The sequence below is a fragment of the Bidens hawaiensis genome, unplaced genomic scaffold (assembly GCF_021521415.1).
Source record: "Bidens hawaiensis isolate Kalapana, Puna unplaced genomic scaffold, B.hawaiensis_p1.1 tig00002507_1, whole genome shotgun sequence".
NCBI classification, from domain to species: domain Eukaryota; kingdom Viridiplantae; phylum Streptophyta; class Magnoliopsida; order Asterales; family Asteraceae; genus Bidens; species Bidens hawaiensis.
Genome location: NW_027491137.1, coordinates 1,244,957 through 1,264,045, shown reverse-complemented (window position 1 = coordinate 1,264,045; position 19,089 = coordinate 1,244,957). Strand labels below are relative to the sequence as shown.

At 40.9% G+C, this 19,089-nt stretch overlaps 1 protein-coding gene across 1 annotated transcript; it reads right to left on the bottom strand.

Annotated features, from left to right (window-relative positions):
• Positions 1-142: 142 nt before the first annotated feature.
• Positions 143-17,747, bottom strand: LOC143619788 (endoglucanase 16-like). Its single transcript, XM_077091633.1, has 10 exons — positions 17,544-17,747; positions 17,248-17,460; positions 14,923-15,123; positions 14,523-14,600; positions 14,284-14,433; positions 14,069-14,177; positions 13,719-13,882; positions 13,221-13,544; positions 9,610-9,848; positions 143-296 (listed from the first exon to the last, which is right to left on the bottom strand). Exons 1-10 carry the CDS (start codon positions 17,745-17,747, stop codon positions 143-145), a joined length of 1,836 nt encoding a protein of 611 aa, XP_076947748.1.
• Positions 17,748-19,089: the final 1,342 nt, after the last annotated feature.

Sequence of the window (19,089 nt, the reverse complement as noted above, 5' to 3'; positions counted from 1 at the left end):
TGCAAGTTAATCATCGAAAACGATCTCAGCGCCAATGGTCTATTAATTTGAGGTCTCGTAGCATGCGTGGTAAAGTCCGGATCTTTTTGAATCGTGAAGTTGACTCTTGAGGTCTTGGGTTTCTTACATATCCGTCCTGTGTTTATGCTTGATAGTTTAAAAGCTCCAAGATTCTTTTGTTTTCTTGTGTAAGCGTTTCTGGTTTTGCAATGTCTTGTACAGAAGATGTTGGCCACACGCCGGCTAGAGACGTGAATGATTTTGATTTGCCGTTGTAGAATGTGAATATCCCTCTCCTGTAACAACACCACATTACACAAAACATGTCACTGATATGAGCCTTGTGTTGTTCAAGGGTCAACATGAACTTTTGAACACCAGCAGACTGAATACTACAAACTAACATAAATTAATACAAGTTAAAAATAAAGGTGGTTGCTATGCAAATACCATATCAAAAGTGTAAACTAGCTTAGCTCGTATGACATTATACGGCTCGCATGATGTCAAATCAACTCCACAAACCAGAGCTTATTGGTAAGTGAAGAAACACTAATCGACCCCGGGCAGATTACGGATAATCTGGGGGTTAAATAGATGTTTCCCACGAGGGGTTAGACCCGGCAAAGATGGTTCTTCTGATAACCTGCAAAACAGACACCGTGAGCTCGTCACTGAGAAGGGGGGGGGGGGGGTACCTCCTTGTGACCACCCTCCGGCGTGAGAATCAGACTAGATTGCTCTTGAATATAAGTGTATATTAAGAGATTGCTAGAGCATATATCAGGTATAAGATGTAAGATACAAGATAAGATTAGATGATCATACCATTTGGGGTATTTATAGCCGAAGGTAGGTTTCCAAGAAGGTATAGCCGGCCGAATAGTATTCCTGTTCTACCAACTGTGGCCTATGCACGTGCCATGCTGGTAGTTGGTGGGTAGGCAGCGGCTGACAGTGACCAGGCCTGCTGTGTACTATTCATTTTCCACCAACTACAGGCTATGCACGTGGTATGACAGGAGTTGGTGAGTAGGTAGCGGCTAATAGTGACATACAGTACAAGAGCATGCTGCTCGCCATACTGTTGTCAATGAGCTGTCGTATCTTTGGTCAGATCTTTTGCCCATACCTCGTCAGGTACAGTACAAAAGATCTTCCAGTATCGTACGGACTGGCTCAATTGGGCGGGAGTATTCCCGGCTTGCTCATTCCTTCTTCAGGTGACTACTGAATTATTATGAGAGTTAAGCCTTGTGCGTGTAGCCTTGCTGCGCGGGTAGCCTTCCCTGATGGCTGGTATCCGTAACTGCGGGAACAGGCGGAGTACTTGGAAACCATTGGGAGGCGTTTCCTGCGGGAACAGCTAGCGTACTGGGCGTAAGGACGTCACGTCTCTGAGCATGGTGGGTCCTGCGGATCCAGTTGGTCTCTGCGCAGGCGGGTTCAACCGCGCAGACGTCCGTTAAGGAGTCTTGCGGGTTCAACTGCGTAGACGTTCCTTTTCAAGGTGAGTCTTGCGGGTCCAACTGGGCTCTGCTGGGACCTACCTCTTCAAGTCCCCCCAGTCCAATGTTCTCATGAATTGTTAAAGTGAGGTGAACTTTTGGACTTAAGCAAGGGGTTTTGAAAAGGGTTTAGTTTTAAGGTTTTCCATGGGGATTCTTCCCGCGGAAGTCCTAATGTCACGTGCAGAATTTCCCACTGTTCTGCTTGATCTTTGGGTATGATGCGGGTAGGTCTGTAACCTCCTCGCAAGTCAGGAGCGTTGAGTACCTCTTGTGTAGATTCTCCATGAGGTTTTGGTAGTTTTGAACATAGTGATCAATTATGTTAGAACCACCAATTCCATCTTGAAGCTTCAAACAATCTAGTTCTCGACGTTCCCGCTATGCGGGGATGTTATTCCCGTTTCCGCAAGCATGGCTAAGAAGATCCTTCTTGGTTTCATTTCCCTGCGGAGTGCTAGGTATGTGAAGGGTTTTGCCTTGACACTGTACCCGCACTCGTCTTATAGTTACTTTACTTCCAAGGTATTCCTGGCGTCAATTCCCTGCATGTGCTAGGTATGTGAAGGGTTTTGCCTTGACACTGTACCCGCACCCGTCTTATAGTTACTTGGTTGCCAAGGTAAGGGGTATTTTCCCGCTTACTTTTGAATCTTTGGGACTTGCGTTATAAACGTTACATGACTTGCGCATGCATATTTTAGTTTATTTTAGCAATTTTCCCAGTGTTTTGGATAAGTTAACCTTTCGACGCGCGGTTGTCAATAGGTTCGGTTTCCTCTCATGATTTGTGCGGTTAGGACCGGCACTTTCATTTAGTGGGATGACCAAAGTTTACCTATGACTGACCTGCGTGAAGGTTTATCGTTTTTTGGGTTTATGCGGGTTTTGCCGCCTTCCCCACGCAACGACTTTTCACGTAATTATGCGGTGAGTACCGGCATATCAGTGTTGAATAAATTTACCGTTCGACGCGCGGTTGTTAATAGGTTAGTGTTCAGTTTCCTCTTATCATGATTCGTGCGGATAGACCGGCACTTTCATTTAGTGGGATGACTGAACTTTACCTTTAACTGACCTGCGTGAAGGTTTGCCGTTTTTTGGGTTTATGCGGGTTTTACCGCCTTCCCCACGCAACGGCTTTCTTTCACACTTATGTATGCGGTGAAGACCGGCATATCCGTGTGGAAAGTTAAAAGTATAAATGTAAAATCATCAGCGTCGATGTTCTAAGGAGAATCATTTCCATTAGAAGTGGCTCTGGGCCTTTTCTTTACAAATTTGGAATTGATCTACATGTAACATTTGCGTAATTGAGCTCCGTTCCATGTTCGTGGGACGGGAGTGCCATCGAGCCTTTCGAGCCGGTATGCGCCCTTTCCCAGTACTTCTTTGATAACGTACGGACCTTCCCAGACAGGGGTCAGCTTTCCTGGGCGCTCTTGGTTCGAAGCCTCGTTGTTACGCAATATGTAGTCTCCTACATTAAAGTTGCAGAGTTTTACCCGCGTGTTGTAGTACTTTTGCATTTGTCGTTTGTAGTTCTCTTCACGCGCTGCGGCTAAGTCTCTGCGTTCCTCGGTTAGCATAAGGTCTAACCGTCTTTCCGCATCATTGTCCTCTGGTTGAATCATGACCCTTGGTGAGGGTAGACCAATTTCGACCGGGACCATGGCTTCAGTGCCATAAGTGAGGCTGAACGGGGTTTCTCCCGTACTTGCCTTTTTTATCGTTCTGTGTGCCCAAAGTACGTGTGGAACTTCGTCCACCCAGCCGGATCTGTGTTCCAATAGTCTTCTCTTTATACCGTCGACGATGTTCCTATTTGCTCTTTCCACCTCACCATTACCCTGCGGGTGCGCCACCGAGGTAAAGGTGTGGGTGATTTGAAGTTCTTTAAGCCACTGTTGTAGCTTCTTGTCAGCAAAGTTGGTGCCGTTATCGCTCACCAAATTCTGTGGAAGCCCGAAACGACAAATAATAAATTCCCAAATGAATTTTTTGATATGTTTTGCGGTCGTTTGGGCTAAGGGTTTTGCCTCTATCCACTTGGTGAAGTAGTCGATGGCGACCACTAGAAACTGGACGTTCCCTGCTGCTGTGGGAAATGGGCCTGTCACGTCGATGGCCCACTTCTGAAATGGCCATGCAGAGGTGACTGGAACAAGTTCATTCTTCGGGCGATGCGTGTTGGGTGCGTAGAGCTGACAAGACCTGCACTTTCTGATGTACGCCAGCGCATCCGTATGCATCCCCGGCCAAAAGTATCCCGCGTTGTTTAGCTTAGCTACAACTGCGCGTGGACCTGCATGTATCCCACAGATGCCTTCGTGTACTTCCCTTAGGAGGTAGTTGGCATCTTGGTCGTCAACGCATCTGAGGAGGGGGCCAAGAAAGTTACGTCTGTAAAGGATGTCATCGATGAGTTGATAGTTCAGTGCTTTACAGCGTAGTTTTCTTGCCTGTGTTTTTGACTCTGGTAGTATACCCGCCGCAAGGTAATTTATTATTGGTGTCATCCACGTTTCTGTGCCGGTTTGGATGACACAGACTTCCTTGTGTGGGACTGATGGTGCTCCAAGGAGTTCAATGCGGATGTCCTTTCCCAAGTGGGTGAAAGCTAATGACGCAAGCTTGCTTAACGCATCCGCAGATTTGTTTTCGCTACGCTTGACGTGTATGACTTTACAATCATTAAAATCGCGCATGAGGGTTTTTGCTTGAGCGAGGTACAGGGCCATTGTGTCGTTCACGGCCGTGTATGTCCCGTTTATCTGATTGGCTACTAACATGGAATCCACATGGGCTTCCAAGTTCTTTACTCCCATTTTACGCGCAATCCTCAACCCGGCCAAGAATGCTTCATACTCAGCTTCGTTATTCGTACTTGGAAAGTCTAGTCAAATAGCGTAAGTGTATTTTTGGCCTGCTGGGTTGGTAAGTTTTAACCCTGCGCCTGAGCCCTCGTTGCTGGCCGCTCCATCAGTGTAAAGTCGCCAGACATCATCGATGTCTTGTGCTGGAGAGGGTTGAGCCTCGTCCTGGCACTCTTTCTCCCGCGATGCGGGGACTTCGGCAATAAAGTCGGCCAAGACCTGGCCTTTTATGGCTGGCCTTGGCTTGTACTTTATCGCGTATTCTCCCAATTCTATTGCCCATTTGGCTAGGCGTCCCGAAAGTTCGGGTTTGCCTAAAACGTTTGCAAGTTTGAAGTTGGTGAGAATAGTGATTGGGTGACCTTGGAAATATCGTCTTAGCCTGCGTGAAGCCTGTACAAGTGCTAAGACTAATTTTTCCAGGGTAGAGTACCGAGTTTCGACGTCTGTTAGGAGACGGCTAACATAGTAGATTGGCATCTGGATGCCTTTTCGCTCGACTAACAGGACGGCCCCGGTTGCTCTATCTGTGGCGGAGAGGTATAGGATTAATTCCTCTCCCGCTTCTGGTGCTGTGAGCGTTGGGAGTTCGATCAAGCGTGACCGAATTTCCTGAAAAGCTGTTTCCGCTTCTGGTGTCCAGCGGAAGTGCGTTTTCTTTAGACAGTTTCTCAGCGTCGACACGAATGGGAACGACCTATCCGCATGATTTGCCAAGAATCGGTTAAGTGCAACTAGGCGTCCGTTCAGTGTCTGAGCTTGCTTGATGGTAGTAGGTGATTCCATTTTGATAATGGCTTCGACCTTTTCAGGGTTCGCTCTGAAGCCATCTTTTGTAACAATGACTCCTAAGAACTTCCCTTCTTCCTTCCCAAAGGAACACTTGCTCGCGTTGAGCTTCATGTTTATCCTTCTGAGTGTGTTGAATGTTTCTTCGATGTCTTTCAACATCGCTTCTGGGTCAAGGCTTTTGATGACCAGGTCATCCATGTATACTTCCAAGTTCCTCCCAATTTGGGCATGAAACTCTTTGTCCATCAGGCGTTGGTATGTGGACCCGGCATTCTTAAGTCCGAATGGCATCATTTGATAACAGAATTTGCCATCGGGCGTCCGAAATGCGGTTTTGTCCTGATCGTCAACGGCCATGTGGATTTGATGGTACCCTTTATACGCATCAAGGAAGCATTTAAGGCGAAACGGTGCTAACGAATCTACCTTAAGATCAATTTCGGGTAACGGGTAACAATCTTTGGGGCATGCTTTGTTCAAGTCTTTGAAATCTATGCACATGCGCCATTGCTTGTTAGACTTCGGTACCATAACGGGATTTGCAACCCAAGTTTGATATCTGCTAACGCGTACGATGCCCGCGTCAAGGAGTTCCTTGACTTGGGTTCTACACGCGTTAGCTTGTTCCGCCCCCATTACTCTACGCTTTTGTATGACCGGCGTAAAAGCCGGGTCACACTTGAGCTTATGCTCTGCTTTACTTCGAGGTACACCAGTCATGTCTGCTAGTTTCCATGCGAAGATGTCAGCGTTTTTCTGTAGTAAGCGTTTGAGTAATGTGCGCGTAGGATCAGTGATTGTTGGGCCAATGGTAACCGCCTGGTCGGGGTATTTGCCATTGAAAGCCCATTCTTCTGGTTCGGTGATGGTGGGTTTAGCCATCTTTGGTTTGGGTGTTGATGAGACAGATGCGATGCATACCTGGGGAATACCGGTGACCATCGCCACGCCCTCAGCTGTTGGCCATCCCATCATGCCGTGGACTGAAGATACCACGGCATTGAATCTTGCCATCCCGTCTCTCCCGAAGAGAATGTCGTACGTGTGGTGTGGCTTCCTCATTACGACAAAGTCCACATCCTCTGTGCGGGAGTGTTTTCCGTCTGTGAGAGTGACGGGGAAAGATAGGATACCCAGAGGGGTGTTTGTGCTGCCGTCGAACCCTTCCATCGAGGCGTAGACCGTTTCCAGGCGTTCCTTGTCTTCATCATCTAGCTTGTCGAAGAACTGCATGTACATAACCGTTGACGAGGCGCCGTTGTCAACAAGAGTGCGGGAAGTGATGTAGTGCCCCAGCTGGCTTTTGATGACGATAGGGCCTTCTTTGCTGGGTCCTCCTGGGACTCGCGGGAAGCGCACCTCAGCTTCTTTCCATGCGCATGGTTCTGTCGTCCGTCTTTTCTTCCTCTGATGTTACCACGAACCATGTGAATGCTGATGTCAACGGGCTTTCGTCCGTTGCTTTTGTATCGGTTGTCATTCTTCCCTCCATTCCTGATTGATGCTACCAGGTGTGTAAGTTTGCCCTCCTTGACGAATGTTTCAATAATATCCCTCAAGGATGAACACTTCTCAGTGGTGTGACCCTTTGTGCCGTGGAAGTCACAGTATTTGCTCTGATCCGCGTCAGCCGGACCGTTGGAGCTTTAGGCCATGGGAGTTTCTCAGTGGCAAATATCTCCGTGACGCTTTTGGTGAGCGGCGTCCACCTGGGGTGTCGGCTTGATGGGTGTGTATTACCCCTTCCGCCTACTAGGGAGCGAGAGCTGGATGAGGTGTCAAAGTTTACCCTTGACTGCCACATGCTTAGCTTCCTCCTTTTGTTTTGCCGGGCGGTCTGGACGTTGTTTTCTCTAGTCCTCTGCGTGTAGAAGTTTGTAGTCTGGGCAGATTCCCACCCAGTCGCTTCTCTGTTTCGGCAAAGCGCTTGGCTGCCGTCATGATGGCATCCCATGTGGATGGCATGCCATCTTTACCCGTCAACGTGCGGATAAGCTCTGGGTATTCGGCGCCTTGGATGAAAGCGGCGCGAACAAGGTCCTCGCTTATAACGCCCAGACTCAGCTTTTTCGAGTTAAAGCGAGTGATGAAGTCTAGTAAAGGTTCATCCTCCTCTCTAATGCAGTTGAGGATCGTCCACTGTTCTTCAGTATATTTCCTCTGTTGACTGAAGTGTTGGCTGAACTTGTGTTGGAAGTCCGCCCAATCATAGATGTGGTGGACCGGTAAACGGTCAAACCACGCTCTAGCCGCTCCAACCAGTGTCATCTGGAACATATAACACCACGTGGGTTCCGTCCAGTTGCTGACGGTTGCCCCCGCTATGAATCTGTTCAGGTGATCATCTGGGTCGGATATACCATCATAAGTGCCGATGTTGGGCATCTGCTTGGCACCTTTCGGGGCGATTGCTTCCGCAATGTCCCTTGCAAACTTGGATGTTCCCGCGTTTGCCGCAGTTGGTCTGAAGGTTTTGGAGAAGTCACGTGGGTTTCCCCCCGCGTTCCTTTGTTTGAAGGTTTCTCCGAAATTCCTTCTCGTTTGGAAGTCCGTTTCCTTACGCTTCCCTTTCGCCCTATGGCGAGGGTTTGCGTCGGTGTCGGATTCCTCCCGATCATCGTCCGAGGACTCGCACTCACTGCTCATGTTGAGCTGTTGAGTGCTTCCAAATTCGTCAGTCTGTTGGACGGAACGCAAGCGTTCGTCCAACTCAGCTTGGAATTCCTTCTGACGTGCCTCTGCCCACGCTTTAACTTGTTCAAGTGTTTGGCGGGGGAGTCTCGTCTGTTGTCTTTCCGCCTGGGTATTATTGAATCCCAGGGGATGGTTGTTTACTGCACTTGCCCCGACATGGGTAACCGGGGTAGTGTTCGTAAAAGTTACTGCACTTGCCCCGGCTTGGGTAACCGGGGTAGTATTCGTAAAATTTGTGTGCTCGCCGGTGTTCCCCCCAGTAGCTGGGGTTGTGGTTACCGGGGCTTCCTGGTAACTCGTTGGCCTTGGGACCGGAGTAACGTTAACCATCTTTCCAGAAGTTTTGAAAAAACTGGAGAAAAATTAGTTCTAGCTTTTATGCACGGATGGCGCCAATGAAGAAACACTAATCGACCCCGGGCAGATTACGGATAATCTGGGGGTTAAATAGATGTTTCCCACGAGGGGTTAGACCCGGCAAAGATGGTTCTTCTGATAACCTGCAAAACAGACACCGTGAGCTCGTCACTGAGAATGGGGGGGGGGTACCTCCTTGTGACCACCCTCCGGCGTGAGAATCAGACTAGATTGCTCTTGAATATAAGTGTATATTAAGAGATTGCTAGAGCAGATATCAGGTATAAGATGTAAGATACAAGATAAGATTAGATTATCATACCATTTGGGGTATTTATAGCCGAATGTAGGTTTCCAAGAAGGTATAGCCGGCCGAATAGTATTCCTGTTCTACCAACTGTGGCCTATGCACGTGCCATGCTGGTAGTTGGTGGGTAGGCAGCGGCTGACAGTGACCAGGCCTGCTGTGTACTATTCATTTTCCACCAACTACAGGCTATGCACGTGGTATGACAGGAGTTGGTGAGTAGGTAGCGGCTAATAGTGACATACAGTACAAGAGCATGCTGCTCGCCATACTGTTGTCAATGAGCTGTCGTATCTTTGGTCAGATCTTTTGCCCATACCTCGTCAGGTACAGTACAAAAGATCTTCCAGTATCGTACGGACTGGCTCAATTGGGCGGGAGTATTCCCGGCTTGCTCATTCCTTCTTCAGGTGACTACTGAATTATTATGAGAGTTAAGCCTTGTGCGTGTAGCCTTGCTGCGCGGGTAGCCTTCCCTGATGGCTGGTATCCGTAACTGCGGGAACAGGCGGAGTACTTGGAAACCATTGGGAGGCGTTTCCTGCGGGAACAGCTAGCGTACTGCGCGTAAGGACGTCACGTCTCTGAGCATGGTGGGTCCTGCGGATCCAGTTGGTCTCTGCGCAGGCGGGTTCAACCGCGCAGACGTCCGTTAAGGAGTCTTGCGGGTTCAACTGCGTAGACGTTCCTTTTCAAGGTGAGTCTTGCGGGTCCAACTGGGCTCTGCTGGGACCTACCTCTTCAGTAAGTGATTGTTTATTTCATCTATAATTGATTCCATATTGTTAAGTGATTGTTTATGTTTGGTCCTTCCTGATTAGAAATCATATAGGAATTTTTGAATTGGATTTATTTGATTGGCTATTTCGCTCAAAGGGTTGAAGGGAGATCGTGCTCGCAAGGGCCACTTGGGGCCGAGACCTTCTTTTTGCCATATTGCGAATATATGAATATAATGGAAAGCATCAAATTGGTTGTCTAACGTCCGTATTAGAAATACGATTGACTATGGATTCGAGCCATACCACAAATCAAATGAAAAGAAGAAATATAAATATAAAATATTAATATAAACCTGATAGGCAGCGCTTGTTCGAGAGCTTGAATTGCATCATCAAAAGTATTATCATTTTGACGATCATATTCATAGCCATACCCACTCTCAACATCTTCTCCATTGGCGTCGCTATCGTCTCCGATGGAAGAGCTACTAGACGAATTGCATTCATCTTCTCCTGGTATGATCATAATCGGATTCGTTACTCCGCCTCTTACATTTCCATCCCCTTCTCCGATCATCTTCATTTCATGGATCTAAGGTAACGAAATATAAAATTTTCTTTCTGAAATAAGCACGAATTGTATTTATATTTATACGTGAGGCTTGTTTTTGAAGATGACCAAGTCATGATTGCTGAATAGGATCCTAATCATCTTATTATATTTAGATAAGTCAAACGACACTTCTGAATTTCACCCTTTTCTTTTATACTTTTTTTTAGAACGGGCTACTTTCTGTATTTAGGCTATCGCTTTCTCTAAATTTGAAGAGCCCCGATACGCCACTCTAGCCAGACTATGCTATCTTAACCGAACCCATACTGGCTTCAGAGTTTGGCTTGGGCGCTTCCCCAGGAAACCGTACCGTCAACTATCACTTAACAGTCGTACCACCACAAGAGGAGAACTCACTGACGTAACACACGGTAGGACGAAAATCCGGGTTGGCTCAGGGTTCTAACTGACAACCTTTGCACAAGGCCTAGTTCACAGGGCCGTCTTCGAGAATTTATATGCCTCGGCTGAGTGGAAATAAAAAGGCCCCTAGACTCTAACGAGTAACGAAATAATATAAGCAAAAAAATAAAATAAAAAATTAGGCCTTATGTAAATGGTTTTTTGTTTGGTTTAAACAATTAAAAATTTAAATACCCTTACTTGGTTATGATTTAGGTTGTGTAAAAAACTTTTTGTATAAAAATAGTTCAAATGAGACTAGAACCTACTACCTTTTGGTTGGAAGTTATACCCATTTGCCACTAGACAAAGCTAGTTATTATATAAATAGAGTAAAACATTAAATATACATATTTCTCTTTCATAACATATATATATATATATATATATATAATTTTGTGCCCCAAAAAGTTAAGTGCCCGGCCGGTCGTCCACATCGCCCTAGCCCCTATGCCCGATCCGGCCTTGTTAGCTCAAATCATTCATTCTCAGTATCCACCCATAAGTGACACGAGTGAGATTCGACTTAAGTCTTCACTAGAGAACTCGAGCCTCTTATCACTAGGCCACAAGTGGGGGATATTGATTAATTGATTTACTATTATTATTTTTTTATGAGCCCTTATATTTTATAAAGGGATGTAATCTTCATATATCACTTTCATACTGACTGGATATGCCTATACGGCTCGTGTAGGTCTATACGGGCCGTATAGGCTACACATGATTGACAAGTGTACAAAGAAAAAAAACTTTTTGCAACCTATACGACCGTATAGACCTACAAGAGCCGTATAGGTACTTAATTGATCGTATAACACCTGATACACCATAAAAGCTATACAGGCCGTATAGGATTATACGACCGTATAGAAAACTTTTGCAGAAAAACATCATAATATAATCTTAAACAAAAATTCTCGAGTTACAACTATAAATTACTTAGCCAAGCAAGTAATGTAAATTTAAATTTAATTTATCCTATTGTATTATTTAACCTTTCAATACTTTAATTACATTACCACTTAGACGAAAATGACAAAGAAAATGAGAACCTTAGCAGGGGAAATAAATGAATAAAAATGAATAACGATTATAACGTAGACGAAAATGATAGTTTTCTCGTTATTTAAAATAGTATCCAATTTTCACATTTATTTTTATGTCAATTTCATGCCAATTCTTTTTAAGTTATAACAAGAGTTAACAATAAATAATAAAATTATCTAAATTAAAGTTCATGTCAAATTTAGCTAGGAACACAAAATTAATATATATCATCATGGTTGTATTTTTCTTCCATCCTTAGGTAAATGATTAAGGTTGTTACCTAAAATAAAAGGATTTTTATATATTTCCTCTTCTAACACTCTCTAATTACAAGGGTATTATAGTCATTTTAATAAGATAAATTATTATAGTCATTTTAATAAGATAAATTTAGTGGTATTTAAATTATATATTTTATTTGTTAATGAGGGTATTATAGTCATTTTAATAAGATAAATTTAAAAAAACTAATATATATGTAATATATGTGGTTTATGAAGGGGAAATATATAATTGATATTTAAGTATTAGGTAAATATATAATAAAGAAATTTAGGAATGAGATATATCTAAATGCTTCTAAAATAAATTTCAACTTTAAGCACTCAAGTCTCATGAAGATTTGATAAATTGATAAGAAACTTTGAGTGTTGCATTGGTGTATATGTCAGGTAATTTTGCAAAAGAAGAAAAAAATAAAAAAAAAAATGAGAAGGGTTTGTAGCAAAAAAAAAAAAGAAAAGAAAAAAAGTCTTTAAAAAAATAATAAAAAAATCATAACTTAAAATTTAATTAAATAAACAAAAAATGTGGAAACACAAAAATGTTTCTACCGTCTTCCTCGTTCACAAAAAAAAAAAAAAAAAAACAAAACAAAAACAAACTCGAAAAAGACAGAATGTTGAGAAAAAAAGATTATTGCGTCTTTTTATTTATTATTGTGTTTGTTTTTTGTTTATTTTCGTCATTGATTGTGTCTTTTTTTCTTGATATTGTGTTATATTACTTAACATTATGTTATGTTTTTTCGGCATTGTGTTATATTTTGCGACATATGGTGTCTTTTTTTTATTTATCATTGTGTTATTTGTTCATTTTTGGCATTGTATTTCTTTTCTTGGGAACGGAAATGATGTGGGAAATATTTTGGTTTTTTTTTTTTGCTTTTTATTTATAGTTTGAGTTATGAATTTTTTATTACTATTTTTTTGAATTTTTTAAAAGGTTTTTATGTGACCATAAATCTTTCTTACACTTCATATTTTTGTCTCCTTTTTGCATTTTAACTTTTCCTTTGGTTTATATAAGAAGGTAAATATAAAAGATGCAACTATACAAAAACATTCTATAAATGTTCTTACTTACTTTTTCTTTGAATTAGAATTTTCCTATAAATAATAATTCAAATAAGTTGGAAGATATATATTCTCCATTCATCCAACATCATTGAAGACGTGTCATGCATTTCTACAAGACGAAAAAGTATAGTATGCATTTTCTTCATATTGTTGGCGTAACCTCAACCAATAACACATGTGTTGGTTTACCATGTAATATTTGAATACATTCCAATGCATTTGTTTGTAGTTGACAGACATACACTAAATGAAACTTGATTTATCATCGACACAAATATGCAAAATGCTAATATTTGTTGTGAATAACTTGCACTAAGCTGGCCCACACAAATCCCTCTTGATAAACATATATAATAAAACCCTGGAATGCACGAAGCTTGTTTATCAAGGTACACTAACTATATGATTCGTCTACATATATTCTCTTCAGTTTTCATAAAGTTCTATAGTTTAAGCTTACCAATAAAAATCTCTATTTCTACAAAGCAAAAGCAAGTGACTATTTGAGTTCAATATGTACAACTCTTGATCAAAAACATACTTTATGATGTTTTGCTAGTTTTGCAAGAACACCGATTGCAAGCGAATTAATATATGTACAAGGTTCCGTGAAGGATGAATTAGTACGTGAGTCTACAAAGACATCTGCCCTATTAGGACCACCAAGAATGGCACCCGTGAGCTCGTTAGGATTAGGGCAATCCGTGTTGAACCAATAAACAAAGCTCATCCCGCAGGTTACGTCATCAGTCTTAGCCGTTACTGGAATTGACGCACCTCGATGGTGCGCCTGGAGAGGCGGGTTGTGACCAAACCCGACCATTATTGATCTATGTGCCGGGTTGCGTCCAAGTAAATAATCCATCTATAGCAAACAAGAACACATAAAAGATTGTTTTTTGTATCTTTAGTTTAGATGGTTTAGCAAGAGCACCTAAAAATCAAGATGATATTACTAAACCACCTAAAGATACAAAAAAAATAAATAAATAAATAAATCGCATAAATTAAGATAGAGTGGTGCAGCATATATGCATACCTCTCGTTTAGCGAATCGCATAAGATCGGTATGAGTAAGGGTTTTACAACCACAAATGACTTGCATATTATGTCTAGCCAACAAGTCACTGTAAACACTGAAAAGATATGCTGTGGATGTCACATATTGTGAGTTTGCACCATCTCTAAAGTGAATCAAACCTCCTGCATGCATGTTTATAAACTAATAAGACAAAACCGCTTATTTAAGATTGAGACCGATACTTCTAGGTAAGGTGTACTTGTCGCGAAGCACACAAAAGTAGGAACAATCACAGTCCGGGATTACCAACAAAAATTCGTAAGCCGCCTATATTTGGAAAAAGAATGGAAATTCGATCATGATTTTACCTGGGGTGATAAAAGGCTGACGGTAAGGGCTATCAGGATGAACTGCACATATATATTGATCAGCTTGTTGTTGGAATGAATGAAATTCCTTTTGTCCTTCCCAATATAACTGGAGGTTTCATTGCAAATTAGAAAAAATATATAAAGATTTTGTTTTTCTTACAAATTAAAAAATATATATATATATAAATAAAGATTTTGTTTTTCTTATATACCTGAGAAAGAAGGACTTGGGCACCTGCATATTTGAGATCCCAACTGAACTCATAAACAACAGCAGAGGTGGTCTCTTCACTTATGTATTGCAAATACAGTGGATCCTTTGTGGCTATGTATAGCCATGTTGCCCCCCAAAGCAACTCATCCTAGAAATTTATTTCATTCATTTTTAACTAATTTTATCAAAATTATATCACCAAATAACACACACATATTTTGGACTTAGGGAATTTACGTGATAACCGGAGTAGGAGCAATAAAAAGGGCACGCGCCATCGAAAGTTCCTTGATGTTCTTCAGCGAATTGAAAGAGCTGTAAATAGAACCAATTTATTCAAAGCAGTACATAATAATGATGCCTATAGTTGGTGGCTAATAGTTTAGTACAACTCCCTTTTTTTTAACAAAAACAAACTTGCGACCGCTATTAGCGACCATGCCTTCTGTCGCTAACTTTGTGATGGATTATGAGCATTCACTGTTAGACAAACGAGTATCACTGACAGTAGTTCACCGACAAACAGTTACCGTTGATAATCATTGAATTTGGTAAACTGTAAGTAATAGTTTTGGTTGTTTTTTTTTATCTGACTGATTAACAAGTTATCGGGTAAAATAAATAAAGAGATAGAAACCATTTTGGCTCTGCAAAGTAGGGTTTCAGCGTATGCAGGATCATTTATGCGAAAAACGAGTGATGAAGCAGCCAAAGCAGCAGCTGTCTCAGCAGCAACCTCGGTTCCAGGACGGTTTTGATTTATCTCCAACACCGTCCTCGGTGTTTTCATGGTCTCAGGCTTCATCCAACACTGATGGTCCAGTTTTGGATCGCCAACCTATAAGCAAAGATTTTATATATAAAACAATCATACTGCAAGTTAACAATTAATGTAATCTTTGAATAAAACTAGTTTATATATGATTCACTGATTACTTACTGTTACAAACTAAAAAGAAGATGTTTTATATCTTGGCTTACAATGAAAAAAATATGATAAGCCTAGCTAATCAAATCTAATCTAACTAATATATTAAAGCAAAACCAATTTGTCTACTTGCCATTCTGCTAGGGTGTCCACCTAATGTTCCATGTCATCCACTTTCCATCCTTATAATTTCCACATAATTAATCAATTAATTTTAATCCTAATGCCAATTAGTATTTAAACCAATATATACCACAACACTACAAGAAATCTGAGATTTAGCGGCGACACCGAGCTTAGCGGCGCCGCCACCGCCAATGCTAACAGTCATCCCTAATGGCGTCGTCGCTAAAGAAGGTGACACAGCCAATTTTAATTTCTGACCCTTGATAACTTTAACATCCAACGGCTGACACCCTACTAGCTCAAATCCCCATCTTCACTTACATCTTGAAATCTCTTACAATCTTCGTCCACAATAATAAGAAAAACCCATATAGTGATACGTACCACCACCTTCATCAACCTCCGATCCGGTTGAGCTCCAGCAACTCGTCGGAAACGCCAGATCCGGTGGACCTGCAACTCGTCGGCAACGTCAGCTCCCGCGGACTTGGAACTCGTCGACAATGCCAGATCCGGCGGACTTGCAATTCTAGTTTCTATCATGTGTATTATAACAGTTTGCTTGTTGAAATGTTGTATAGTTTTTAAATCAATTTGTTTGTTGAAATGTTGTATAGCTTTAGCATTTAATAAGAAATTAATGGTGTTTTTATTCCATTTCCAAGTTCAAACGTCTGTGCAAATTGTTCGTGTGTTTTTCTGCTCAAGAAAATCTGGAAATCGAAGTTTTGCGGCGAAAACTCTGGCTTAGGAATTAGCGGCGACGGTTTCTGGCGGTAGCGGCGACGGTTTGGGCAGCAGCGGCGAGGAAACAGTGGCGACCCACTATTACCTTTAGCGGCGACATCCAAGGATATTTAGGGGTGACAAAGTATCGCCGCTAAAGCTCAATTTTTTTGTAGTGCAAACATTGGTCAAACTTAACATTTAAAATTTGAATTCACAACTTAACATTTGCTTTGACTTTATTACATCGAATCTAACTAATATATTAAAGCAAAACCAATTTGTCCACTTATCCTTCTCCTAAGGTATTCACCTAATGTTTCATGTCATCATCCACTTTCCATGCTTATAATTTTCATATAATTAATCAATTAATTTTAATCCTAATGCTAATCTTCTTACTATACTATTAGAGCAAAACAAGATATCCACATGGTCTTCAAATAGGATGTTCACATAAGCTTACAAGGTTTCCATCTCTAGAATTGGCACATAATTCACTAATTAATATTTTCTAGAATTATAACCTCATTAATTAATGTTTTCTAGAATCATAACTAACTATTTCCTTTCAAATGATTTAAAAACCGATTTTAACTACAATTAATTATTTATAACTAATTTTTGCTACCTTTTTTAGTATGAATATTAATTTAGCAATTCAATAATTTGTATATTTATACAGTTTCTCATTCACATCATTTATACATATTTTTCCTACATCTTATGGTTTTGCAGAAAATAATGTAAAGAATTCTTATGATATCTATATATGTGTGTGTGTGTGTGACGTTTGAAATTTTTTTCACCCGTGTTACACACGGGCCACTATCCTAGTAATTATAATTATAAGACCATGTGTTGTGAAAGGGTATAGATGACGTCCCCATGACCTTGTGACTTGGTTTTAGTGGCTGACGTCTCTCCTTCTCTTTAATGTCCACCAAAGGACTGTCGCATCCTCCCTTAGCGCCCCTGCATAATGGTGTTTAGCCATCTTAATTTGGCGCCCAAGGAGGTAATTGACATGGCTAAGCAGTGATGCCTCCAAAGCAACTACGATACATGGTCTTAAGGTGGTGAAAGAATATAATATATACTTAACAAGAAAATTTTAAAAATAAATATAAATCACATAATATATATATATATATATGCTATGTCAATGAATCAGTTAGTTACCTGAACAAACAAACGATTAGGTTGAAGACTAGCTTTAAGAAAGTAATCGGTTCCCCATCTTATGGCGTTACGAAGGTTACACATTTCTCCCGCATCCTTAATCTCATTTTCATAGAAATAAGCAGCCCACGCCATGGTCGTCACCGTGAACGCCATCGGAAACCCATATTTTACGTTATCTCCGGCATCATAGTATCCCCCGACCAAATCAACCTATATATTAACAAACGTACATCAAAAACTCAAAACCTTAATTTAGTACACTTTTTTTTAATAATGCTAGTTCTAAGGCTTACACCCGCTTCTCTTCCATCATCAAGTGCAGAATCACCTCTCCAAGGAGGCCTATGGTTAGGAGGAAGCTTTCCAGATCTTTGGGCCTCCAAAAATATAATTGATTTCGTTAGGGCGTCTTTGTAATCGAAATGCGAGTTTACGCCCAACCAGCTGAAACTTGAAACGAGGGCCAAAAAGATGAACAAACAGCATGATTCCCCCATTACTAGATTTTGGCGGGAAGGTAAATGTGTATGGCATGAAAATGAGTTAGGTATTTTGGTGGTACTTTGAAAGGTTAATTCGAGACGTTTACTATTAACCAACAGTTTAAAATTGCATAAGCTACAACTGTGTGGCTGATAAATATAAACTTGCAACATCCACAAGTAATCCTAGATTCATTTATTACCATTAATTGTGGAAAGTTTAAAGTTACGTATGTTTGATATGTTTGGTTAAATAATGTTTTCATACGTTATACAAGGAGTGTAAATTAAATGATGAGTTATTACAACAACTTCCTTTGGCATGCTTCAAGTACGTTTATTTATTTATATGAATATGAATGAATGTTTTTATTTTGTGCCAAGGAGATGGCTTAAAATATTGAGTATATATACTAAGAGTCGTCATTCATATGGTCTTTTTGTGTTGGTTATGTAAATCCTTTTTCAACGTCATAATAAATCATATCAAGAGGTGTTTGAGTGACTGGGATTTGGTTGTTGTGTTTCTGTGGAAAGGAACCACTAAAATCGATCATAGGGTTAAATAAATCTCATTTAATGAGTGGTTTTTGAAATCAAGGGAAAGATGGTTCGTGAGCCCACAACAACTATTCCCTCTGTGGATATGATAATTTCTGGTAACATTAAAAGGAAAGCGACAACATAACAAATATACAAACGTGGTTCATATGAAAAAATATCATAAGTAAAAAAGATTTATCAGAATTATTTATTGTAAATTATGAGATATTTGTTGTGACCCAAGAAATATGGCCAGTAACTAATTACATCACAAAGCTAGGATGGCACGCATGTTCATTAAAGTTAGGTTTAACACTGATCTCCCATGATTTACAACAGAAGGTTTTCATTTTTTAAAACGTGTTCTTTTTAGGGCCGGTCCTAAAAATTCAAATGCCCGTACGAGCGAAAACAAAATGTCCTTAGGCACGGACGAATTATATTAACTAATATTTTTAAACGACGATCAACGTTAAAGTAACAAACATAACAAAATCTTAATGTTAGAATGACAAACTGTAATAGCTAACCGATGATTCGTGAAGCTCACCTAGCATTCTCGATAGCAAATTATTTGATCACATCTTCGCAGTTTATACTCTCAAGATTTCATTCTTAATAACTATCATCGGCAATATGCTAAGTATTTCTTTGGACGTACATTGCAAATCACAAGTTATATTTCATAACTATTTCATAACTTCAATTTAGAAAAACTTCTTTTTTACATCCGTTACTGGAATAGTCAACAATATTTATATGCGATTGTTGCATTTGGGAAATGATAGAAGTCTTTCAAATACTTCAAAATATT